The sequence below is a fragment of the Haplochromis burtoni genome, unplaced genomic scaffold, assembly GCF_018398535.1.
Source record: "Haplochromis burtoni strain Fernald_Lab_line unplaced genomic scaffold, NCSU_Asbu1 Contig_171, whole genome shotgun sequence".
Classification (NCBI taxonomy): Eukaryota; Metazoa; Chordata; class Actinopteri; order Cichliformes; family Cichlidae; genus Haplochromis; species Haplochromis burtoni.
The window spans coordinates 133,442-160,620 of record NW_024582532.1 but is presented as its reverse complement, the minus strand read 5'-3'; the positions used below and the strand labels follow the sequence as shown (position 1 = coordinate 160,620).

The 27,179-nt window shown below is 39.1% G+C and overlaps 1 protein-coding gene across 4 annotated transcripts; it reads left to right on the top strand.

The window, feature by feature from the left end:
• The first annotated feature begins 3,674 nt into the window (after positions 1 to 3,674).
• Positions 3,675 to 22,448, top strand: sfpq (splicing factor proline/glutamine-rich). Of its 4 annotated transcripts, none has more exons than XM_042225442.1 (12): positions 3,676 to 4,594; positions 5,183 to 5,374; positions 5,465 to 5,766; positions 5,898 to 5,993; positions 6,531 to 6,727; positions 6,838 to 6,922; positions 7,084 to 7,195; positions 7,282 to 7,330; positions 8,313 to 8,416; positions 21,861 to 21,909; positions 22,120 to 22,239; positions 22,351 to 22,448. In XM_042225442.1, exons 1-10 carry the CDS (start codon positions 3,821 to 3,823, stop codon positions 21,885 to 21,887), a joined length of 1,938 nt encoding a protein of 645 aa, XP_042081376.1. In that variant the 5' UTR covers positions 3,676 to 3,820; the 3' UTR covers positions 21,888 to 21,909; positions 22,120 to 22,239; positions 22,351 to 22,448. The 4 variants fall into 4 exon arrangements, with proteins under 4 accessions (XP_042081377.1, XP_042081378.1, XP_042081376.1 ...); XM_005940957.3 differs by having other exon boundaries at positions 11,524 to 21,909; XM_042225443.1 differs by lacking the exons at positions 8,313 to 8,416; positions 21,861 to 21,909; positions 22,120 to 22,239; positions 22,351 to 22,448 and adding an exon at positions 7,657 to 7,756 and having other exon boundaries at positions 3,675 to 4,594; positions 7,282 to 7,358.
• Positions 22,449 to 27,179: the final 4,731 nt, after the last annotated feature.

The following is a 27,179-nucleotide window of genomic DNA, read 5'->3' as shown; positions in this document are numbered from 1 at the left end:
GAAAAAAAGGTGGATTTGGCTTCTTATTCATTCTCGCTTTATGACTACAGCCTAAAAGTTGGGTGCATGAACATAAGCAGTAGAAACACAAATAAAATGCAGCATAATCTACAAGCTTGTAGAGACCTGCCATGTAATTGCCCCATTTGTTTATGCTTGCAATCCTACCCGCCCTGTCTCCTGAACCCTTCTGTTATCTGGTCTGACTGCAGCTTCACTCCAGTGTTGGGTACCCAACAGAGTTTGACTCTGGGATAGTGAGCGCCAACCCATCCTTTCCAATCATGACTGCGGCCTGTCCAGGTCTTGCATCGTTAACAGCAATGGCTCTTTTTACTAAATCTTGCACACAAGGCTGCCATGCTGCTCCTTTCCTCTCTTTTTTTAAATAAATGTGATCAAACATCATGGAAGTATGTGATCAGAGTCCAACAGAAATAAAGCTAATCAGTGGATACTCGTGCTACCCTGTGCTGTTTCTTTCAAAGCGTGCACACCTGCAGGTTGATCTGCTTTCTATGTATCTGTATGTGAAAGTACCTCAGTTGGTTCCTTTAGGCCTAAAGGCGAATGACTGATGATGGCTGCAGACCTGCACAGACTGCACACCATGACTGGTTTCAGCAGCAGTTCACCCCCACTAACAGCCTCCTCCTCTTCATGAATTCCTGTTGATTTCCACTATTTATTTTCTTTAAACCTCTGGTAAAACACACTTCCTCTACATTTTCTTCCATAACACCAACACAGTCTCGCTCCCTCCTTTGGGTCCCCACTAATAAAATATGGAAAGGTCAGCAACACTATTATATTCCACTTTAGAAAATAATGGCTATACAAAGGGAGCACTTTGGCAAGAAAATGGTCCAACATAATTGAAGGGTGAAAAAAAATTAAAGTTAATCTTTGAACAACTTGTGATCTTTGGACATAGGAGTGTAACTCTGAGGAGTCGTGTGTGTGCTTAAACATATATATATATCAGGTGTTTTACAGTTTTTCCTTTGTGAATATTGATTTTGCTCTCTTCTTAATTTCCTGTTCTGCTGTATCACTGTTCCCAACCTGATTTTAAAACAAAAAACCAGTAGAGAAGGATGAAAGGCATCTGTTTTGATTGCTGTTCACAACTCGATGAATGTGTCTCCTCTCCTCGACTCCTTGTGTATTTTTCTTATTTTTTTGCTCTAATTAGGTCCGTTATTTTCTCTTTGATGTGTTTGCCATTTTTTCTTTCATCATTCCACTTGTTCCTCTCGTCTCGTGTCTTTTCTCCTGGGTTGTATTGTTGTGGTTTGTTTTTTTTTTACTTTTTTTTTTTAATGTTGTTTTGTCACTGTTGTCATCTCATCCTTTTTTGTGTTGGTTTATAATGATGAGCATTAAGGAAACGTGTTCAGGTGAGGCTGAGGTGGTCTCTCCTCTTTCTTTTTTTTTTTTTTGTTTCCAAAACACCTGTATGCGTAATAAAAAATAAAAAAAAGAAAAAAGTCCATCTGAGTTGAGCGTCACTCATTTTTCTAATGTGTATCTGCAGATTCATACACACTCATTCATGGGGTTACCATATTTTTACTCTCTAATAATAATCTAATATCTAATAATACTTTAATGGTCGTGGGCAGCGTTTCAAACACTTGATTATTTTGAATGTTTCTATGATATGACGTAGACAACATCAAAGACTTTTATTGATAAATAAGTCACATCTACGCCGAGTCAGCATTAACCTTTGCTGACATGCAGCACATCAGCTTCTGGGTCGAATATTGATTGATGGTGATCCATTCCTGCCCTATCGGTGCTTGAACTTGATCATAGTTTGTGGGCGTCTTCGTCCACTTGCTTTTTAAGGATTAACCATGGATTTGCAATCCGATTAACATGTGAGGAATGTAGCCTTGGATTCAAAATCTGAATTTGATGATTTTGCAGCCACTTAGTTACAAAGTTTGTTTTTTTACTCCATCATGGTGAAAAATGGAGAGAAATTACACCTTGATCCTTGGTAAAAGCTGGTCTTTGAGGATGTTTTAAGTCTTGTCAGTCTGTCAAAGGTGTCTCCTTTTGCTCTGAAGAAAAGCTTTGCCCACTGAAGCCAGTTTTGAAGGAGTTCTCACGTACTTGGAGCACGTGTCAGTGGCTTTTCCTTCACATGCCTTGCAGTTAGGTTAAGGGTGGCTGTGCCTCAGGAGGTAGCCATGTGTGATGGAAAGAAGCTTAAAGACACTAAATTAAGTGCTTTATGACTCAGACTGAGTGACTGTAGCTTATGGTAAACACTGGATTCACATGTGAGTTTGTATAGATTCAGATCACTTTATTGATCCCAGGAAAAAATCATTTGCAGCTAACCTGCATAACCTGCAAACCTGAAACATTCATTACAAACACTGTTACATGTCAAGTTACAGATCAACAAACATTGAGGTGAATAGACAAATGGCAATAAAATAAATTGTCTAAATGACATCTGCCAGAGATGTGTGATCTAATAGCCAAGGGACTGAAGTGGTGCAGTACTTCTATGGCACTTTTCTTTTTAATTTGAGCACTCTCTAACTACAAGCCTCACTCACCCACATTATTCAAGTGCTTTTTTCATGCCTAAGCACTTAATCAACAGGCACATTGGATACATCAGGGGAAACATGAGGTTTAGTGTCTTGCCCACAGACATTTCAACATTCAGGTGATCGAATAACTAAGCAGAGGTCTTTTTAGTTTTTTAGTAAGGTTTTAACATGTGTTTTTTCTTCCTGGACATTATACTTCTACCACCATGTTTGCTGTTGCACAACTCTCCCATAAAATTCAGTTCAGGGTTTGTTAACTGCCATGTCTCTCTCTTGTGATAGTTTTTATTACGTGGGCTGGAGAAATGCTAAAAGCAAAATAATTTCCCACTAAGGCAAACCCCAGTGTCACTGCAGTGTGATATAAACGCCCAGTTAAGAGTTACCTTCAATTCTCTTTAAATCTTTATGCCATATGTTTACTAATAAATCTAAAATCAACCTACTGAATTCTAAACAAGTCCTTAAGGGGGTTTTTTTCTCAATAGTTTTCTCACTTATGTTTTTTAAGCTAGGACTGATTAACACAAACCCCTGCAAACAGCTGTTGTTCAAATGGGTCTGAAAGCTTAGTCTGAGGTGCTGGTAACTGTATGAGCTTCTTCTCTGTAGAGGAAAAACGTATTCTTACTTTCATTGGACAGTGCTCACTGTTAACCCGTTTAATCCGTGTTTGATTGTTTCCGTGACTTTATTTGGAGCAGGAGTGCGTCAGTTCCACTAGCAGCCACACATTGAAGTGAAAATTACATCAAGGGCCAGATATATAAAGTGTATTCACGTGCTTTAATTTAAAGTGAAATGCATATAAAAAGGATACCCTTCTTATGCATAATCTGGGTCATAAAGTCAGCAATAGTCACTGTGGGACTGTTCCACTGTGCAGGCTACAGTACCAAACAGATAGCTATGTGACAACGAATTGTTTCAGATTTCTTTGAGCAATGATTAACAGCTCTTTCATTCGAGCAATGGCCGCCTCTTTACATACATATGAGAGCAGAGTTGGTGATTTCAGGACTGGCTCCTTCGAAAAACTCTTACTCCGCCTCCTGGGCAACGGACCAGTCAATGGGACTGGGCGGAGCCAGACGTCTGCGTACTGGAGAAAGAAAGAAAATACGTTAACTGTCGGTCGCCATTTTGAGAACCTGCGAACAGCCTTTGGAGGTGGTTGTTGAGCAGTAAACCTTTAATTCTTTTGGTATTTTAAAAATAATTTTTGCCTATATATATTAGGACCAATGTCTCGATTCAACAATAATCGTGGCGGCTTTGGAATGAATCATTTCCAGCCGCGCAGAGGAAGTGGGCCCGGTGGCCCCATGCGAGGTGGGCTTATGGGAAACCCAAATTTTAGGAATAATCCTTTCCAGAATCAAAATCAAAACCGGAGGGGACACAACTTCAACAGACCACCACACCAAGGATCGCAGAACACTCCCCAGAAGCCGCAACAGAACCAGTCGCTACCCATCATCCCTCCGCCGACTCCAGGCCCGGCTCTTACGATGGAAGGCCCGATTAAGCAGCAACAGCATCAGAAACCGGCACAAGAGCAGCAGAAATCCACAACCCCTGCGCCCCAGCCGAAAGTTCAGTCACCACCACCCACACCTAACGTGACCTCCCCTCAGCCAAACCAGGCAAACAAGAACCTGAACCAGCAGCTGAAGTCACCCGTGGCAAATGCTAACGGTCAGCAGCAGAAGCCGACTCCACACCCAAGCTCGAAAGCAGCTGGGCCGCAGCAAGGTCAGAAACCAAGCCCTCAGCAAAGCCAGAAGCCAGGACCCCAGCAGGGCCAGAAGCCAGGACCCCAGCAGGGCCAGAAGCCGGGACCCCAGCAGGGCCAGAAGCCGGGACCCCAGCAAGGCCAGAAACCAGGACCTCAACAAGGCCAGAGACCAGGACTTCAACAAGGCCAAAATACAGGGCCACCGGCCATGAAAGTCAGTCAACAGTCACGAGAGACCATGAACACTGACGCAAGTCAGTCAGAAGAGAGCCAATCTAAGGTTTGCTTTATTTAGTTTTATCTTAATTTTTATAAACGCCCAAGTGGCGTCGGCAGTCGCTATCTGCTAACACTAGCCAAAGCAGCCGCGTGGTGCTCGATATGACACTTTAAACAGCCCTGTCGGGCGGAGTTGTTTGTGTTATCCTTACAGTTATTAGGGAAGCAGTCGGGCGCTCGCTCCGGCGGGCAGTCGCGGTGCGTAAAAGAATACATCCTGCAACGTTATTGCTTTTAGCTAGCGGCCATCTTGTTCAAGTATAGAAATTAGTTCTATTTTAACGCTTTTAAAAGGAAAAATATATTTTCAGTGATGGGTTTCATCTGTTAACCTGAACAATTTTGGGTGAACTAGTTTATCGACAGTGGTATTTCATATTATTTTCCGTGTTGGATTTTTTTTTCCTTTTACTTCACAAAGCGGGTGAGGGGGATGGGCGAACGGAGATCGAAATACGGACGCGAGCACATGTCATAACATAAAGTTAATCTGAAAATGATGATCTATTGGGCGTCAAATAATTTGTATATTTTTCTGTTTTCTTTATATGTATACGAATTAAAAAAATTTCCGTCTTGTTTTTCTTAGGCTGAGTTCAAGGCGACGCTGTCCATGTTGCTGAAGCCAGGTGAGAAGTCCTACACACAGCGGTGCCGCTTGTTTGTTGGTAACCTGCCCAACGACATCACAGAGGACGATTTCAGGAAGATGTTTGCAAAATATGGGGAGCCCACTGAGGTCTTTATCAACAAGGGGAAAGGCTTTGGTTTCATCCGACTGGTAAGGGGGTCACACGCTTGAATTGAAACAGGTTTTTGTTACTGTAATAAGTAAAGGGACTCTTTTAAATAACATTTTTCTTTTATCTAGGAGTCTCGGGCACTTGCAGAGATAGCAAAAGCTGAGCTGGATGACACACCGATGAAGGGCAGACCCTTGCGTGTCCGATTTGCTACACACTCTGCAGCGCTGTCTATAAAGAATCTGTCACCATTTGTTTCCAATGAACTCCTAGAGGAAGCTTTCTCACAGTTCGGAATGGTAGAGAGGGCCATCGTGGTTGTAGATGATCGTGGACGCTCTACAGGCAGAGGAATTGTTGAATTTGCCTCCAGACCTGCTGCCAGAAAGGCTTTAGAGAGGTGCAACGAGGGGGTCTTTCTGCTCACTACGTAAGTCTAATTATTAGTTGAGTAGAAGGGGGGTATTTGAGTTGGAAGAGATTTGTAAAAGGTTCTTGAAGCCCTTGCTCTTTTTCTTTCTTTCTTTTTTTAAAAAAAAAATTGTATTTCACCTTCTGCAGTTCTCCTCGGCCTGTTGTTGTCGAGCCTCTGGAGCAGTACGATAGTGAAGATGGTCTTCCAGAGAAGTTGGCACAGAAGAACCCCAAATATAAAACGTGAGTACTGGTTTGTTCTTCTTGGTGCAAGATCATGCAGATAGCAGGGAAATCTTATTTTTTTCCTTAAGTTGCACTAATCATAGTAATACCACCATAAAAAAGCCAGTGGAATGAACTATGAGTAGGTCTTGAAGCAGGTGCATTTTGGTCTCTTGATGCAATCGTCTTTATTATGCAAATTACTTTCTTCGGGTCATTAGGTCATTTATTTGTGAGTAGCAGATGGTGGGATGGGGAAGGTGGGGGTGGTGGATTCAGCTGTTAAAGGTCAACCTTCTCTGAGGCTCTGCACATGTTAATCTGAGTAAAATCCCACATTGGCAAACAACAGAAAACTAAACCATTGCATATAGTATAAAATTGGCGACTATTGAATCATTGAAATGAGGAAGTATGGTGTAGTAAAACTAAAGTTTCACTTTGCATTCGTTTTATCTTAGAAGATTTTTCAATGCAATTTTTAGTAACTCAGGTGAATGCTGACATGTTCCTGTCAATCTAATGTACTCTACGTTATGGTCTTTGTGTCTTTAGAGAGCGTGAGGAGCCTCCTCGCTTTGCCCGTCCAGGCACTTTTGAATTTGAGTATGCAAAGCGCTGGAAATCCCTTGATGAAATGGAAAAGCAGCAAAGACAACAGGTGGAGAAGAACATGCGTGAGGCCCGTGAGAAACTCGAGAGCGAGATGGAGGATGCTTACCATGAGCACCAGGCCAATCTGCTCCGTCAAGGCAAGTTTAGATATGGAAGACCTGCAATTCTCATAATTTGTTATATATGTCACTCATTAGATGTGGGTTATCCTACTGTTGTAAATGTAATGCATTGTGTTTTCATTCAGATCTGTTGAGGCGACAGGAAGAACTGAGGCGTATGGAGGAGATGCACAATCAGGAGATGCAAAAGAGGAAGGAAATGCAGCTCAGGTATTTTATGTCATTAAATTGCAGCTGGTTGTTGTTTCGAACAGGTGTTGAGTTGTAAACCTCAACATCTGGCAATAAACCCCATTCTGATTCTGATTCTGATTCTGAGTTCTCTTAAAACATGGACTACATTTGACTAATTATCTGGCATTTTTAAACAGACAAGAGGAAGAGCGACGCAGACAGGAGGAGGAGATGCTTCGGAAGAGAGAGTTGGAAGAACAGATGCGCCGTCAGCGTGAGGAGAACTACAGGATGGGCAGCTTTATGGATGTTAGTTAAACTTAACTTGGGCGTCAAAAACATCAGTTCAACAACCAGTTACTGCCTACATTAATCTTAATTTCTTTGTTTTACAGAGGGACAGAGAAATGAGAATGCATCCTGGTGGAGCTTTGGGCATGGGTGGTAAGTGTCTTTTGTTTAAATTAAGAAATCATGACAGAAATCCAGACACCAATGTGACCAAAACATTTTAGGCATTAGATGATGAAATGCACAGTGTTGCAAAAAGACAATTCCAGCCTATTCCTTTACAGTAACTGAAGTATTAAACATTCTGTAATAAAGTAGCTTCTTTTTTAAGTAGACGTAGAGTTTAGTGAAATAAAATGGACAAAATAGTCCAGTATGATTTAAAAATGACACAAAGGTAGAACAATTCCATAAGAAGAAAAGGTAAAATAAAAAAAGAGCTAAAACAATAAAATCTAAATGTAAAGTATGAAGGAAGCTCATAAAGTAGGTCCGTGTAAAAATAATGCACATGTGGAGATATCAGGAAGGGAAGACTTGATTTTGTTAGACCAGATTTGGTAGGAAATGTACAAACAACGTCAGTGCTCTATGTGTAGGCTTGTCAGTAGTGTATTTAAAAAAAACAACAAAAAAAAAACAACTTCTGCAAGCATGCAAATAGAAGCTGTTGGGGGTAACAGGTGTTAAACGTTTCTAAACTGGTACTTGCTTTGGTGTCAACTTCATTCGTGTTACATTACATTTCCCCCCCTAGCAACTAAATGACAGCTGGCTATGTTAGCTTGTAAAGCTTGTAGCTTGTAAAGCTGCTGATAGCTGAGTCAAATATTAGATCAGTATCAGTATTCAGACCAGTATCTATGCAAGTGTTATAGCTCTTGAAATTCTGTTGAGGCAGCTTTACCATCAGCAGGATGTGTCTGAGTTTTTACTCCTCAGCCGTAAAAGACTGGTGGGGTATTGTCGTCACGCAGATGGGCAGGCAGCATGGAGTCCAATCCTAAGTTGGAGACCTACAATTTTTGAAATGGATAAATAGGGGTGTGTAGTAGGAGGCTGAGGGGGGTAGCGTTGGTATTTTTAATTCATGTGCTGTATGAATACCTAACATGTTTTCCTGTTTGCTCTTTAGATATGTCCTTTGGTGGATCCTCACAGAAATTCTCTATGAGCGGGCTTGGGTTTGAGAGTCAGCAGGGAATGGGAGGACCAGGAGGCCTGATGGGCAACGAAATGGTAATGTATCCCACTTGTGGGAATTTCAGTAGTTAATAGTTTTGTTTGGCTTTCCCTTTGGTTGGAGACTCCCAGCCATGATTTTATTTTTTTGTTTTTTCTCTTCCTTTCTTCGTGTTAACACGATGTCCAGTTGTCTAAGCAGGATGGCAGAATGAGTGATTTGTGTTCTCAGCTATCACTGGATGGCTTTCTGGTTGTTGAATGTGACACATGCTCACTGCTTTTATAGGGTTTGTTTTCCTTTTTTTCAGTAGCAAGCCGAGCCCCCTCAGTTAATAGTCCCACAAACCATTACTGCTTTTAAGCTATAAAACCGTCAGCTTGCACTAAATGATCATCTCAGTGTGTTTCAAACAGCTGTAGAAAAACTTTGCTGGCTCTGCTCACTCCTATCATGCTGTTTGTGTAGTGGACTGCTATTGCAAGCCCTGTCTTATGTGAGCTGGACAGGCACGTTTTCTTGACTGAGGAGAACATTGGTATCCAGTATTATTTTTTTTATTTTTTTTTATTTTTCCATTTTTTTTCTACTACTAATTTCATGCCTCATTTGTCTATCAGGAGAACTGAAGTTGTGTGTCAACAGGCTTCCTTTTTCCACCCTTAAATGTATTTAATTATATTTTTTGAGGGGGGGGGCGTTGAAGTGTGGTGGAAAACTTCTGGACCAGCAACCTTTACCTTCTCATCAGTATCTCTTTTTGTAATTGAGCTTTGAAACCTTGTAACACTTTTAGTGCCTGATGACGGTGTAAAGCTTTGAGTTTGACGAAGATTACAGCATGATTAACTGATGGGGGCTGGCGTAGCCTTGTGACTTTGTTCAGATGATGTCGCTGAAAACTGGACCGAGCCTGGGATTTTTGTTTCTGGCAGAATTTAGACCTGAAGTCATTCGTTTCTGTATTACAGTTGACGGATGAAAAGGTTCTATAGTCCTGAATAAAAAGTAATGCTTGAACTTTAAAATAGGGTTTCTGTATTATTAAGACTTGTTACCAAAAAAAGTCTTAATAACAGTCCATTAATTTAGATCTTAATGCAGGGGTGTCAAACATGAGGCCTATTGACATTTGTTTTTTATAATGGGTAGTTCATGTGTAATTAAGCTAACTTAGACTGACGGAATTAAGAGTAAGTGGGTTATGTGGCCCAAATTTTATGTGGTATAAAATGAGTTTGACATACCTGCTTTAAGGCATTTTAAATACACTTTAGGAATTGCTTGCTTCATGGAGTTCATTTTACTTTTATAAAGTTATGCACTTTTGTTTGCAGCAAACCCACCGAACTTGGGTAGGTACACGGTGTAAAGCTGCCATTTAAAAATGACATGACCCACCCTGCACTAAATAGTTGAAATGGTCATATCAAATGAAGACTGTCAGTACTAGAGCATGTGAAGTTGGGAATCTAATGGCTTTTACCTAAACAGAAATTGGTTAGCCACTTTTTAAGAACACGTCAGCACACCTGGAGAGTGGGCTCTGCTTAAGCTGTAATATTAGAATATGTTTGGTTTATTTCCCCCCCAAAAAAACATCTGAAGCTCACAGTAGTAGGAATTAAAGGGGGGGACAGTTCACCCCAAAGTCAAACGTATGCATTTTTTCCCTGGCCTGTAGTGTGCTCTGGCCATCTCAACTTTCTTGCATTTGTGAGTTGCCTAGTTTTGGAGATGAACAACTGGCTTCTCTTCTGCAATAGAACTAAACACTTGGCTTGTGCTCAGAGAGCCAAATTTTTTATTTTATTTAATTTTTGCTGTATTGCTGTCTGATTCTGGTTAACAACAAAAGACGGTTTCTTTTTTGGGAGGTGGGAAAGATACTGTTCCTTTAAATTTCCTTAATTTGTGTTATTAATGACAAAAAGCACAGAAATTAAAACTCTATCAGACTTTATTCTTTGATCAAAAAATTTTTTGCTCATAACCTTGATACTTTTTTGCTCGTAGTTGTAAAATGAGTTCTAAAAGAAATTCTTCGTGCTTAAAGACATCTTAATTTTGACTTGAAAACAAGAACCTGTATTTCATTTATTACTCGTCTAGAAAAGTATTTACTACTTTAAAATTTAGAGCACAATTTGCTTTTGAATAGTTCAAATGAATGGTCTTTTAAAGACCATAAGTTTGAGTTTTAAGCCTGTTGGAAGTGATCCTGACAGTCTGAATTTCAGTTTAGTAAAATGAGCAGAAGGTTCATTCACTTCAAGATAATATTTATATTCTGCAATCTGACTACCTCACGTTATTCTCCTTACCTTAGTTGTTCTTTGTTAGCCTCATTTTGCAAATGACAATTTCAGCTATTCTGCTGAATTTCTAGAATGACACTTTTAGTTTCACAGAAGTTGTCTGAATTAGCATTGATGTAAATATTAATGAACTGCTTACTTATTGGAAAAATGTCTTACACTACGAATATACTCATTCTGTCTGAGAGACCACACATTTCTGGTAGTTCCTATACGTTGTAGTCACATTTGGGACCGTTTAAACGTTACCATACCCTTTTGTGATACCTGAGCAACAGATTTATAGATATGTTTAAGATCACTCTAAGTCATACAGTTTACAATATTAGTCATGATGCCACCAAATTGTGTGTATATGCAACATTTTCTAAGGAAATCTGAATTCTGGCTGTAACAAATGACTAGAAATATGAGGTTAAACCTCATGTTAGAAATATATTTTTAGCGTCCTATTTTCATGCCGCCTCTCAGAAGTTTAGGCATGTATCTGTTGCCATTAACTAGTAGATACGGCCAGCTGTCATTAATGCCCAGCCTAATCTTGGCATGCACTGGAGAAGAGACCACACTAGGTAGGCACTGACTAACGAAAGCATTACCCTCTCTTCCTTTTCCGTATGTTACCTGTGGCACCTGTGGACCTTCATATTGGAACGAACGGTTTCTCCGGATGTGTCTCCTGCTGGTTCTTTTGTAAACCACTCGCAATATAAAACAAATCACACCTGTGCCATACCTTTTTTACACATCTCCATATGGACATGAACTGTGTGCTTATGCACTGACCCTTCCCATACTTATTACCACCCTCCTGTCTGCCTCCTTGGCACATTGACACCCAACAGCGCAATGAGCGCTTCACTCCGGGTGGTGCGAGGGGAATGGGTCCTGGTAACCCCGGGTATGGCAGGGTCCGCGAGGAGTTTGATGGTCCTGCTAAGAAACCCCGTTTTTAAACGCTGCTCTTTTGATGCTTCCGGCAGCACCATTTGTACAGTTTTTCTCTAAAAACAAAAATGTTGATTCGAATTTCTTGTATTTAAGTTTAAATTGTTACAACATTTTAGCCAATTTACTCAGTTATTGAAAGTCAATATTTTCATTTTTTACTTTGTCTCTAGTCTGAAAAGAGAAGTTACTCTTAGCTGATCCAGTTGTTCTTTTTTGACCATGTATAATTTTTTTTTCTTTTCTTTTTTTTTTAAAGATGTGTTATGCTCTGTGAGTCGTCGTGAAGTGATAACTGTAACATTTTTTCTGAACTTCCTATGGCTGTGTTTTGTGCCATGCATTTGGAGTCAACGCATGTACTATAATAAAGAGACATTGGTTCAATCAGGAAAAACCTTTAACCTTTTATTCTTAAAAATGAAACGTGTAGTACGTTCAGAAAGCAGCAATGGGCTGTTTGCGGAAGTTGAATAATGTGGTTACCTTTGCCACATTAGCTCTTAAAGATTCTATGTGTTATTTTCTCAAGTCCTGTCCACTTTAGTTCAGTGATTCGTACACAGTCTGAAAAGAATTAACTCGTGGTATGACAGAAATTAGCTGCAAGTACGACATAGCTTTAATCAGCAAATTCCCACATTGAAATATATTGTAAAAATACTTATTCATCAAAGGAATAATCATATATTTACCACCTGCTTAAAAAGGCTCTAGACTGGGAAGCAATGTTGAACAGGGTTCTCCAGATCATTGAAAACTTAATTAAAATAAGATTTAACACATTTTAATATTTTTACGTTTCTGTAAATTAGCGATAGCATTTGCAGGAATGTGGTTTTTTTTGTTTTTTTGTTTTTTTTTTTAAGAAAAAGTTGTTAAGATTCATTTTTATGAATTGGATATTAAAATGGTCACAGTCGCGTTTTAAAGAACTTCATTTATTTTTAATAATGCAGGGTGGCTCTGATATTATAACCCTGTTTTCAAACAAGTATGGTTCCTTTTATTTTTTGAAAAAGGGGAACTTTTAGGCTTTTTCTTGGTTTTTAGGAGAGGCTTTTTCTGAGTTATGTTGCATTCAATGAGTAACTCTGCTTTTACAGTCTTGCCTCAGGACAGAAGAAATATCACACATGGAACCTTTAAGAAAACCTGTGTAATACTGTGTGACTAACAGTGGTCTTACAGAAACATAGTGCTGAAACCGCACAGTCTGTCTTAGACAGGCAAAATCCACTCAAGTGTGTGTCCTTGTGTGCATGTTTGGAAGCTGGAATTATTGACTACATTTACATGCAGGTCATTCTGTTATTGCTAGCATTTCAAGCATTTGTGAGGCATTCTTTCAGAAGGATAACTGTCATAAAAAATGCACAAAGCAAATGCCACCATCTTTAAAAATGGATGATGTTGTTAAATTGGGATGAAATTGTAGCGGTTTCTGTATAGTTATGTAAAGGATTAATTTTGATAATTATGAAGGTTTCCATAAGGGTGCACTGATGTGATTCTGGACTCCTATAGGTTCTTTAATGTGTTTAGGTTAACCTTAAGTGGTAGTAGTTCAAACAGCACCACGTTTCTGCATCAGTTGAAGTAATACAATTGTATGTAAATGTAGTCAATAATGGTTATGGACGGACTTGAGGCATATTATAGGTCTATAAAAGTTTGTGTGTAAAATGTATCTTTGGGGAAGTCCAGTGGCAAATCTTGACATCAGATATGTCCATACTATACTTAAACGCCTTGGAACATCCATACTTGGAAACGTATGTCAAGTCTTAGAATTTCTAAAAGTCTAGTAACTAGCAACTGATGGTTCATCAGAGATCTGACTTTTCAGGCTGTGACGTCATAAATGACTGAGTCACTGTTGGATTTTGGAAAATGATTTTCAGTTATAAAGCTCTAATTTTGCTAGAGCAGCACAAAGACAATAAGTCCCTTTGTAAGAGCGCATAGGATGCCCTAGTTTTCAAAACCGCATGGATGTGTGCAGTGGGCTTAAACGACAGTCTGATTTGCATCTTTTCTATTTCACTGATATGTTCTTGTGTATCAGTTAACTTTTGACAAACCAGCGCTACTATCTCATTTAAAACTAGAGACTCCAAGGCTATTGTATCAACTTTGTCAACAGGGCTCATGTGCTGTTTTTTTTTCCGAGGACCTGCCTTGTTTGTGGTAAATTTATCACTATTCCCTTCTCAGACTGACTTGTATGACAGATTGGGTTACATTCAGGAGAACCCATTCTCCATCTCTGCAGAAATGTTTAACTGTATCTGCATTAATGACTTTAATGGCACCTGCCATTATAATGGCAATAATATCCTGTACTATTAGGATATTCACATTATCTCCAAACACAGCACGAGATCAAGAGACAAGAAGTCCAAATATTTATTTTTTTTTCTAATTGTGGAACTGCTCAAACAGTAATAATGTAAGGATGGCCCAACCAAAATTGAGTGCCATAATTAAACGGACACCTTCCTCCATTCACAAGCCTACCTTTACAAGCTTTTGTCAGAGTTGTCTGGTAAGAGATGGCCTGAAAAGTGAATGTAAGTAATTTTGATCTTTTAATAATTTCAACTTTTGTTATTAAGCAGATTTTATTTTTTGCGTGTATTAACTTGGCTCTGTTCTATTCCACTAGCTTTAACTTTGACATTCTGTGAATCATTGAAAGTATTTTTCATTCAACATTAGTTACAATTTTGTAGTTGGTGGAAGCTTGCTGACCTCGCACAGCAACTAGCTGATCATTGTAGCTTTTTCTGTTTTTTCTTCATGTAGAAGAAAATGTCCTCCATTTAAACATGGATTACATAAGACATCAAGAATCAAATATTTTTAGTGCACCTGTTAATGTCCTTCACATAATCAAACATGCAATGAAGGTAAGGATTTTAACTTTAATGTCTTCTATCATGTGGCATCCCAGAATCCCACAAAACAAACCTGAAATGGCCACAGAACAGAAGATTTGGATGTGTGGATGCATTCAGTAATGGGAAGGATATAAAGGAGTGTTTATCTCAAATGTTACTTGTGTTTGTGTTATGTACATGTTTTCTTTAACAGGTATGGACGGCTTTAAAGATAATGGACTGTGGCTGAAGTGTGGCTGGGTAGTGAGGACTTGGAAAAGCTGTAGCTAAGAAACTCAAACGCTGGATCTGAAACTAGTGAAAGTAGTGAGATATAATCCCTATTTAATCCTGTACATACAGTACATGATTTCCTTCCAAGAGAGTAGTCTAATGAGGTACATTAATTAGATGTTTGTCATTGTGATATGGTAGTCAAACCCCTGGGAAGTCAACTGGATTGTGATTCTAATCCATCCTTGTAGCATTCCTGATGAATTAGAAAACTTCTTATTTTATCCAATATTGTGTACTTCAAATATTTAGTGCATATTTTCTCATTTAATTTTGAAAAAAGTTTCAAAAATTCAGTAATAGTAATTCACAATGGAATGCAATAAATTTTAATTAATATATTGCAGATTAATATCTATAAATACACTTAATGGCATTCAGAAAAATCATAACTCACTGATCTGATGTGGGAATGGAATTTAATGCCTTCAAAGTCCACAACACTAAATTTGTGTTGGTCGGTTATTTCTAAATATTCAAAAGAATAACGATATAGGTTTAAGGCACTAATTGTTCTTTGCAACATCAGTGCTTTGAGTATAATTTTCACATAACACTACATCTTAATGATGGATTGTTATGCCAGCTTTTTAAAAAAATATATTTTACAAAGAGAAAGCCTGTCTACATGGTTTATACGCTCGTATTAAATGGTCAATTTTGGATGAGCGTTTTTCATTGCAAAATAACAAATCCTATAACTAATAGTTATTTGTACAGATGTATTTGCCAATCTTTTCCTCATTCTTTAGACGAATGATTCCTTTTTAGCGCAGTGGCATGCACTCTGAATTTTTCTCTGACTGTATGCACAGATGACTGGATTTTCAGATTAAAATAAAGATTCCTCAAAGTAGTTGTGACATAACTAACTGAAAAAGGATGTTGGAAGTCAAATAATCTCCAACATTTAGGAAACAGTTTAGATCTGCAATCAAAGGTATGTAGGTACCTTTAAAATATGCCCTTTATACATCAAATTCCTTTTAGGTAAAACATTTAGAAATGCATCACTGCTTTTAGATTGAATTACATTTTACTGGCTTAAATATAGTTCTTTTACTTAATAACATAGTGTGCATTTTGAACGTTGTAACGTTGTCTGTGTTGTGTACAACTTGTTTTTCTTTAACAGGTTTGATCATCTGTTAAGGTGTTGGACTATGAAAAGGAAGTTGCCAAGCCAAGACATTGAGAGTCTGTAGCTTCTGTTGGAGCGGTTTTGTAAATGAAACTGTGTCACTCTAAAGGACCAGAGTGATCAGATAATAGTGGCTCAATAGCTTGGACTGTAGGTTAGAATATTTGGGAATTTATATATTTGGCTATTGCTCTCGCACAAGTACACCGTTTTAAGGAAAATTCTTATATTTATGTCTATTGTATGTTTACAGTTGCTATACTTTAATGCAGAAAAAATCCCTTTCTGCTATTTTGACATGAAAATAAACCCTTGACATTCTTCAAGGGGCCCGGTTACCCACTCCACATTTTTGTGTTCCACTTTGTCTTGTGCATATTATACTGACTGTTTTTGCAGCCATGCAATTCACTCTGTCTTCAAGCTAGGTCTTCTGCCTTTAAGGTCTGTTTAAGAGTCCTCAGATTTTTCTTTATCCTTATTTGCCACCTTTGGAAGGACTTTGAGGTTCTTAGTTGTACTGGTCACAGATGATAGATTCCAGATAACAACTAAAATGTGACAGAAGTAGAAAGTATTCTGTAAAATGTATTGAGGACAGTTTGAAGCATTTGACTCTTATAAATTCTAAAATGTAAGTTTTAAGAAGAGCATGTGAATTTGTTACATTTTTATATATGAAAGAAATAACGGAATTTGTTCTAGTTCCTCTTTAAAAGATTAAGAGACTGAGTTTGATATTGCCTACATGTTTTAATGTATTCAAGTAAAAATAGCTGTCATGCTTGCTTATACAGCGCTATCAAACCAAAGCAAGTTACATTACACAAATACATGGATTACACGTTGTAAAAATGGACAAGTTTGGCAGTGGAATTATAAAAACGAAAGAGGAACACATTTACTCAACATCTGAGGTCTGAAATCGATGCCTCTTTATAGATGTATTTGACTGGAATTGTAGTGACAATGGAAAGCTTTGACATTCAAGTGAAGTCGCAGCCCACAGGCAAGTGAAACATTGCAGTAAGCAGACTCTTCATAAATGGAAATCAAACTTTTTGACAGTCACTCTTAACAGCTTTAACAATTGTCTAATGATCACACAGCACAGGTGTGATCAATATAGCAACTAATTAAGGTTCATGGTGGGAAAAATGACCTGTTGCCTTCTAGGGGTGTAACGGTACGTGTGTGACGTTAAGTGCTAACATGTATATGTTTCTCTGTAGGAGGAAAAAGACTGCCCGTACCAGTGATATCCACATACAATCTTACTTTTACTGCTACATGATTAGTTTTTTTTTTGATTCGTTTTTTTTTTTTTTGCTTAATAAATAAAAATTAATGTCATCTGTTAGACAGTGAGCTGAATCCAGAACCAGTTTTAAGTATTACTCTAGTGACAACTTTCTAGGGGCAAGTAGCTCACAGCCTCTAACCTCATGTTTAACTCATTTTTCCAGTTGGACTAAAATCAAAAAAACTCAATGTACTAGTTACGCTTCAACTACATGTAGTTCTCGTGTCTCACAGCTCACTGAGCTCAGCTTTGAACATCTTTAGAAACGTTTATTGTATTTCTTCAGTGCAATCCAAACCAAGGTCTTTTTCTTGGTTCAGTAGAAAGGTGTTTTTTTTTTTTTTTTTTTTTTTTTTTTTTCTTCTGATGGCATTGACAGTCACACCATTAGGATTTCTAAATACACTCTCATAATGTGATTCTGCCTAACCTGTTAAGGAGCAGAAAGTCATTTTCTTTTCCAGAACATGTTTGCTGTACACCAGGTATGCATTGGCCATAAACTCTGGTAGGAGTATTCTTGAAAGCTCAGCCAGAACTCTGTGCTGTTGTGCTAACTTACACAACATATTTTATATTTAAACATTATATTTAACTGAAACATGAGTGCTCACAACAAACAATACCTATTCTGACAGTTCAGTTGTCCTCTCTTCAGGAGTTGGTTTTTTTTTTTAGTTTTTTTTTTTTTCTAAATTTAATTATTGCTAGTGTTTAAACCTTTTTATGAGGAAATCATTTCCCAAATATGGGAAAGTATTTCTTTATTCTCAATTTGGAGTTTCTTTTGTCAAAGTAAGAATTATGGCCAACTTTTAATAAAAGAAAAAAGAAAAAAAGAGGCTGCTCATAGGATAATTTTGACTTTTGTTAGTCTCTTGTTGCCTCTACCAAAAACATACCACACTGACTGTTACATCCCCACTCCCCACACTTTACATTGTGACTCAAGATTTATGTAACTACTTTTTACTCCAGCACATAATCTCATCAGTTCTGTCTGAATTACCATAATAGTAAGAGCTACACCAGCAGACCGATCAAGCTCACAGACCTGAGTGAGGCAGGATGTTCGATGCTGTCTTACGGTTGAAGAGGCAGCGGCTTGTTGTGCCTGTCTGGTTGTGCGTGTTTCATGTCTTTGGGTAAAAGAGGTGCATTAGCTGCTGTCAGCCAGCTTGTCAAAGACAAGCTGCCCCAGTCCACAGTAGAGGCTCTTCTCTGCAGTTGGGTTACATTGACGATGAGTAGTTCTGCAGATGTCAGTGGACAGTAAAGCCTGGACTTGTTTGCACTGCAGCCAGAGGTATGCTTACACAGATCAGCTGAACAAGTAAGGTAAGTGTCCCATCCATGTTTATAATGCAAGATGCACAGTTGTCCCATGACTTAACTCTTCTGTCTTCTTATTCCACGTCACTGCTCACAGTGATGTCTTCAGGGCTTCTGGCATCACACTTTCAAAGAATGGCATCACAGTGCAGATCTCTCTTCATACTTCTTGGCAATAGATTTGCTGTAGCCTGTGGAGTGTGTGTGTGTGTGTGGTTGTAGTACTTTGGCTCCTCTGTATGTGTGCATGAAAACAAGTGTTTGTGTGGATTCAAATATATGGAACACAGCGCTGAAATGAAAGGTATTCTGCTTTTTTTTTTTTTTTTTTTTTTTTTTAAAAAAGTATTGCCTGGTACATTTAAGTTCCTAAGTGGAAAAAGCAGGAGTCTTGTCTACAACCGTACACGATGTTTTGCATTTTGTTTCCTTTTCTCGAAAACCTATATTTGAAAGTGATTAGTTTGGAAAAAGGCAGGGTGTTTGCAGCAACAAACTGGGGCCGGGGGGACAACCAAAGCCCAGCTCTACCAGAGGCAAAATACTATGAGAAACTGTTCTGCTTTGGCCATAACTTTGTTTTTTATGTTTTGAAATACTTAGTGCTTTCTGATTTCAGTCTATTCCTGCTTTGATAAAGTAATAGTACTGTTAAACACCCAGTGGCCTTTCATCAGCACATCCTCAGTCAATCGCAATGCAGTTAAAATCAGTCATGAAAAGTACTTTCACACTGTGTAAGCAGCACTTTTATCTTTGAACCCTCTATCAGCACTACTCCTGACCCCCTCGCCCTCTCTGCCTGTCTGAAATGACATACCGATTGTATTGGTACTGGGTTGGGTTTTTGAAGTGTTGAAGTGACTGTACAGAATGCTGTGGCAAGACTTAACTGGCACTAATAAGTGGTCACACATCCCTTGGGTTTTGGCTTCTCTTCATTGATTGCCAGTAAATTTTAGGTTTCATTTTAAAATTTTAGTTTTAACTGAACGGCTCTACATGGTGAAGCTCCCCAGTATATCTCTGACCTATTGAAACATCATGCTTCCTACCGGTCACTTCAGGTCAGAGGTTACTGTTGGTCCCATGTATTGGGTTCAAAACACGTGGGGATCAGGCTTTTCAGGCACTGGGTTGTGGAATTCTCTTCCACTGTCTTTACGCTGTACAAACTCCACTGACTCTTTTAAAAGCAGCTGAAGACATTTTTATACAAACAAGCTGTTAAAAAGTGTTTTCATTGTTTCATATTATTATTATTATATGTATATTTCAGGGTTTATTGTGAAGCGCTTTGATTTTTATCTGTGAAAGTGCTATATTTAAGATGTCACATACTTTTTGGGTCCCCAACCTTTCTAAGTTGGTAGTTCTTTTTCTTAAAAATATATAACAATACTTTTACAATTTTGTGCATAAATAACTGGTCAGACTTGTGTATGTGGAGCAAATAGAAACACAAATGTGCACTGTTTTTACAAAGGACCACTCATGTTTCAGTAATCTGTTTTAAACAGAACGAGCATGAAAGTTTATAATGTACCATTTCATCATGTAGAGCATTTGGGCTTTAAGTTACGTAGTGTTTGTTGTCAATCTGATTTTAGTTGCATCAAGACAGTTTGTTGCTTCTCATCTGTGGAATGAATTCGGTGTAAAACTAGTGAGAAAACTGTTGTTTTGAAGCTGGGAATTTGAGCTATGAAATGACACATAACCATTTTAGCTTTTGAAAGGGCATGATGCTAACTGTAGCTAGGTTAGTAACGCATGTCTGTATTCACCGTGAAATTAATCGTCATTCTACCTTTTGCAAACAATATTTTAAAATGTACCGGCAGGGTGAAAGCTGAGCTGAACATCACACTCCTGGGTGTCTTTTATTGTATCTGGTTGCTGATTAAAGACACTTTTAGGTGAAGGGTGCACTTAACACAAGATATGGGTTAATCTATATTTAAATTAAAAAAAAACATTTACACACTCAAAACCTTAGGGTACATCACCATATTCTTCTTTGCCTAATGTACTTCAAACTCACAAGGAAATTATTTGCTGAGGTCATAAAATTAGGTGCAGTATCGTTTTCTTGACTTCATTTAGTCTGGCTTTTGTAATCGGGAGTTGCCCCCTGCTGGCCATTAGAAACAAAGCAGATTTAATTCACTCCCATATTAGCTTCACATTTAAAAACGATGCTCAGTCCATTGTGTGTGTGTGTGTGTGTGTGTGTGTGTGTGTGTGTATATATATACAATCTGTATTCTCAAACACTGTTTTTAGGAACAAACTGATGGTTGCGTGGTTTGTCGGAGGAAATTTGGACAATCGTTTTAAAGAGTGTGTCCAGCGATCAGCTACAGATGGACCTTTTCCTTTCTTCTCTCAGTACCTCTTATTCCTCATTCCTTCCTGTGACTCATGAATGGCATATCATGCACTGACCAGCCAGCCATTTGAATAAATGTACACAAGAAGACTGTGGCAGTTTCGTATGTTGCTTGTATTTAGATCTCTCATCTCTGTAGGGCTCTGCTGCCCTTGAGTCTCTCGAGCTGTGGCTAGACTGTGTTCAGCCAATGGCGGCTGTGATGATTTCATCTCTGCACTGTGATCCATTTTCTAACCATGCTCTGAGTCCTGATTGACTACAATCCTTCCTTATATCCTGTTGGAGTGTGATGCCAGAACTACCCTTCAGTCCTGTAATGGCCTCTTCAGAAAGGGCCCTGCCCAGAGTCGGAAAGACTGACACTGAAAACGACCACGGCTTCGTCAGTGCTAGGTTTTATGGTGTAGCTCCAGTTTGGGGGTACCTTTGAAGAAAAACACCTGATGTGTCAGTATGAAAGTCCAGCTTCACATGGCTTTGTAACAGATGGACCTACCTACCTCTCCAGGATTGCAACGGATTCGAACGTTGTCATGAATTTGTCTGTCCTCTCTGCAGTTTCTAATAAATTATTCATGTTCTGGGTGCTGAGATGCCCTTCAGTAACAAACACATGCATACACGTGCACACACTTCATTCATTCACACATTTTACTTACCCTCACACATGATTTTCTTCTAATTTATGTTAGAACTAACTCATTTTATTTTAAACATCTGTCACATGACATACAGCACATACAACACATACACCTACACACACCTACATACCTACACACACAGGCTCTCACTTTTGTGTTTATGCGTTGCAACCACAGTGAGTAGTGTTTGAGTAAACCTGGTGATCAGTCCACTGTCAGGCTCTCATTGTCTGTCTCTTGCTGCAGGATCCTCGACCATTAGAGGGAGGCTGAGGATCTGCACGGATTTACCACCGTAAGTGTTGGACAAATGCAGTGTGTCTGCTTAACTTCCAAACATGTAAAATATCATCTACAGCACTGTAATGCATCTTATTTAGAAACTTACCTTTGAGTGTTTGGTATTTTGTTGGTTGTGAGGCTGCTATGACAAAACTCCTGAGTTGCTTTGTCACATGACACAAGTCAAACATCACTGATGTATTTTGTATTTTCTGTGTTGTAGGGAAAATGAAGATTGTCTTGTAAAATGTCAAAGCTGGAGGAAGCTCGCTGTAACAGGACGCCAGGATGACCTCCAGGCTGGCTCATGTGCAGTTCGTCCTTCATAACATGGATGTGAAATGTGCGTGCACAGTTTTGTTTGTTTTTTTCTTTTTAAACATTTGAATAGAAACACACTGTGAAATATCTTATTTGCAGCACTTAAGTCTAATAACCCATTACTGTTTCTCAGGTGGCAGAGCAGTACCAGAACTCATCCAGCAGAGGGCAGTCTGCAGTCCAGAGGAGAGATGCGCTGTTTTCTCTTAATAATAAAAGATATAAACCTGAGTTTTGTTTCCATGTCTTACTTTTCACCTGATTACCTGTTTTGTCTAAGTTAGTTTCATTTAAGCGTTACACTAAATTTAAATTGCATTAAATGAGATGTCAAACTGTTTTTCTGTTTAAATTGAGGTTTGGTGCTCTGTAAAAGGAAAACCACCAGCACTGTAGTGTAGTTCATTAAAGTCATTAGGGTTAATTTAATCAAGTGTTACAGTACACATTACTCATTGAATGCTTGGAAATGGCAGAAAACTGTAAACTAGTGATGTTTACTTTGGTAGACAGGTCCCAGAGGTTGATTCAGAGCCAGGAAAAACCTGCAATCACTCATCAAACTCTCTAAACTCCTGGTGGACTGAGCAGCCTGCCTACTTGCTGGATTCAGTGCCTCAGTTGTGAAGCACTCTGATAGGAGTCCAGTCCAATTACAATTAAGGCTAAAGGTGCAATGTTTCCGCTGCTGGCCCACACTTGCATCTCAAGTATTGGCTGTCAGTCTTGGAGCAGATCCAGCCGAGAAGCAGCAAGATGATCCGGAGCAGTCTGAAGGCACAATCTGAATATGTGTCGGATCGTTGTTGTCTGACCTGAGCTCCACCCTAGCACAAAAACAGGCTCCTAAAGGCCAAAAACACAAAGTGAAAACTTGACTTAAATTAGTGCTAAAGTGAGTCACCCGAGCTCAACCTGCCAGAGCATCTATGGAGGGTTAAAATATGTCTTACAAAAAGCTTCAGGCAAACCGGTGTGAATGAAACTCAAAACCAAACAATGACATGATCCAGTGTGATTTAATCCCCCACAAGATCAAAAACATGCTGTCCTCTTTTACCCTGCGGCTGAAAGTTTAGTTTGCTATGCGGCATTATGTCAGTGCGGTTTGGTGCTGGAAGACTTTTTTTTTTTTAATTTTTTTTTTTACTTTCGCTAATGGTTGTCAATTTTCAGAAATGGACCCATGAGTGTGATTTGTAATGCCCGTTTCCCACCACCGTGCTACTGTTGCCCAGTCTAGGACCGCTTCCATGCATTTCCATTAAAAACAGGACCGGTGCTGCTGACTCTGCTGGGCCTAAAGCTGGAATCAGTGGTCATGTGAGGGGCTATTGGCACAGTATTTAACCTACACGACGGGGCTGTGATAATGTGAGCAGTGAATAACTCACCTTTTGTCTCGCAACTAAGCTTGTGAAATGCATGTTACATAATTCTGTAATTTGTCTTAGGGAGAAAGTGTTCAAGTTTATATTGATCGATTTAGATTTTTGTTATAATAATAACAAGCAAATCAGCGGTTTGTGATCTTAAGCATCAGGACAACACACAACAGATAGCGGCGTCTCAAATATTAAAGATTTACTTAAATTTTAACGTAACTACTGCAGCAGAAATTCACTGTTAAACAAACATTATGAAAAAAATAAATCGTGAAGTTGCTAAAATTACAGTCCAATATATTTGGTGACCTCACATGTTATCAAAAATAAATGAGTACATTTTTTAAAATTTCGAAACCATTAAAATGAATAAAAGTTACTGAAATAACTTAAAAGCAGAAAATGTTGTGATGCTGAAATCGTGAGATGACGTAAACAATGATTAAATGATGCCAGTTAACTGTATATACACTTACATCACAGCTTATTTTCTAAGCAGCTCATGCTTTCTGTATGAAAACATCTAAGAAATATAAGCTGTCAGATTGCTGTTGTGCTACTGAAGCTTAAAGTTTAATTAAATATACCAGACATACAAAGCCAAATAAACAGCCAGTGAAGAAGAACTGTTTTCTCAGAAGGAGTTAAAGTTTTTGGATAACGCTCAGACAGACATGATATTGTTTCCAAAAAAAATATTCACGTGGACTTTCTCTCTTGGATACATGCTTCAAATCCAAGAGAACAAATATTAACAAACCTTCATAGAGAACAAGTAACAGGTTTCACAAATATATTTCTGCAAAAAGAGCTTCCTGTTTGGGATCACCACCGAACCAGGGTCCCGGTTTATTCTCTCACATGAACGTTTCCTGGACACTTCCTCACCTACCACCTGCTCCCTCGACTGTAAGCCGACCTGGTGAAGAGGGAAAAGGAGCGAGGGAGAGTCGGTAGTGTCCACCTGGCCGGCTCCATTCATGCATCATTAATGGCCCTGCATCATTGATGCGGTCCGCTGCCCACAGATAGAAGTGGTACAATGTCCTCCTCATCCACCCCCCGCAGCCTGTAGACAGGCAGGCTATAGATCCAGGTCTTTAGGTGAAGCCATATCTGCCATCCACCTCGTGACCATGCTCTCACTTTCACTAGTCTTCATGTGTTGCAGCAGAAATCAGTGTCTAGATTAGTTTAGAGAGCATATTTTCAGGTGTATTCTCCTGCAGGTGTAACACACCCACAGATAAATGAGCGGCACTGCTGGAGCTGCTCCCCCGACAGCTGTCCTGGGTTTGGACGCCGGCGGATCGTGGCGGCAGAGAGGCGCCCAGAGGAGTGGAGCTTTGGTCCAGACCTACCTGCTCACCGGCTCCATCCTCCCTCCACCTTCAGCGGTGGGAAACAGGGCAGCTAAAACCCCCCTGAAGCTGCCCTCGCTCGTACCTGGAGCCAAAGGCCCCCGCGGGCGAAGCAGCATGGCTCGTCTCAGGTAAGAAGTAAAGAAACAAAAGGAGAAGTAGAAATAACTTAACTTTCTTGATGCATTCTGACAGGTCAAAGTCCAAACAATATAAAATGACAATAATGTGGAGATTAATTCATATAATTAATAAAACTATATACTAATTAATACATGAATTAGATTGTTACACATCTCTTTTGTGTGCATCATGTTTTCGGAGGAGGAATGATGTCATTCGGTTATTTTGTATCCAGTTATTTTGATCTCAGCCTCTCTTTAGTTTCGTGTCAGTGACGCCTGCAGTATTGCACATTTTTCCTCATGAATGAAAAGAATAAAATCAACATGAAGTCTTAAACATGTTGTTCTTTGTTGTTTTCTAGATTGAGCTGTTTAAATAAATTCTGGCTGAAATTTGTGTTATCAGCATTACCTGACATTATAAGTGACTGATTATACTTTCCTGATTTTCTGTTACACACATTATATGCATACTGCTAAAGTGGTGGATGATCATATTGAAAATATCCAAATAATGAGGTCGGTATATGTAGTACAATCAAGCATGTCTTTATTTTTGTTGTACAGTCAGCAGAAGTCCCACAACAATAATGCTAAATGTAATAAATAGAAAATAAATATACAAAAAAAGCAACTTTAAAAAAATAAGTCAATTATTTAAAAGATCACAAATTAGTTTTTCAGACTGTAGGTCCTGCATGTTGGCATCCTGTACCGATGAACAGATAGAAGCAACTTAAACTCTCCTAATAACGGGTGGTTATCATCCAGGAGAGACTGGGCCTCTTCAAAGTCATGACCTTATTCAGGTGAGGACGGTCATTCAGGGTCAGTCTTGCAGTTTTACTGCACACTGTGACTAAACCTTGAAGTCAACTTTTGTTTTTTAAGTTCAGATTCACTGACCTACTCTCATAAAACTGCTTCCGAAGTGAAAATCGTGAATTGCGCGATTAAAAGTACACGTCCAGACGATTTTTTTCTGCACACGTGAAGCTCAGTGGTCAGCTGGAAACCCTGTGAGCCTAAAGCTTCAGGCTGCTCTGAACACTCAGTTGCACTCTTTTTTTTCCTGCTCTTGGCTCTCTGTGATGTCGGTGAGAAGGGATATAACTAATGTAGTCATCACAAGCGGACAGCTCTGGCTGTGAGAAGCTTCACCCACCTGCTGTTCGAACCTTCTGTTTGAGAAGAAAAGCAAAGGATCTCAAAAAGGAGAGATTTGGGTTTTCACCGAGACCCAGTGTATGATAAATAACGATCATTTTAACTGTGAGTCTTGCAAGACTGGTCTAATGGAGCTGTAAATGTAGGATCTGTGAGGTTTATGTGTTTTCTATGTATGGATTCTTATATATACCCAGCATCTAAAGATACAAATGGTATGTGGTACTAAAGATGTGGACCCCGGGTTGAGAATGAAGGCTTCGGTTATTTACATTATATACTCAGAGTTATATTATTATCCATCAGTCAGGTGAAATCCTATGGAAAAGGAACATCAGGTGTATTAATAACATAAACACTAAAGCCGTCATGTAAATGATACCAGGATGTCCTGGTAACTCACTGACCTTCAGTACCAATCATGCAGCTGTGGCTTTGAAAGTGATTAATCCCACCGTGTGTGTCATCTCCACTATTCACTTTAGCAAAAGTGCCTGTTAAAGCGTGGAGTGGATGCTTGACTGGAATTACACCGGAATTGTTTCCTCTCAGAAGCGACCCAGTTTGATGGCTTCATGTGGGCCGCAGCCCAGTGTGCCATAAATCTCAGGCATGGAAACCGATCTACCGCCTGATGCAGCACCCAGTGGTGTTTCGCTCAGAGGAGGGCGAAACCTGAGTGAGACACAAACACACACTTCAGGCTCTTAAACACACCTCCCTCACTGTCCAGCAGAGTATTTGATGGCATCTGTTTACCCAAGCAGAGCAGGTTTTGAATAACCACCAAGTAAATGAAGAGGAAGTTCTGGTGTGTGTGTGTGTGTGTGTGTGTGTGTGTGTGTGTAACAATAAAAGAACGGACTTTATTCTTCTCTCATTTGCTGTAACAGATTCAGGACTAACGTATCGCTTGGACACAAC

Bases quoted from the DNA above. Each gene is read 5' to 3' on its own strand.
- sfpq (XM_005940957.3), top strand. From the start codon at position 3,821: ATGTCTCGATTCAACAATAATCGTGGCGGCTTTGGAATGAATCATTTC. The intron at 5,375-5,464 runs GTAAGGGGGTCA...TCTTTTATCTAG, and splicing joins GCTTTGGTTTCATCCGACTG to GAGTCTCGGGCACTTGCAGA. The intron at 6,923-7,083 runs GTATTTTATGTC...ATTTTTAAACAG, and splicing joins AGGAAGGAAATGCAGCTCAG to ACAAGAGGAAGAGCGACGCA.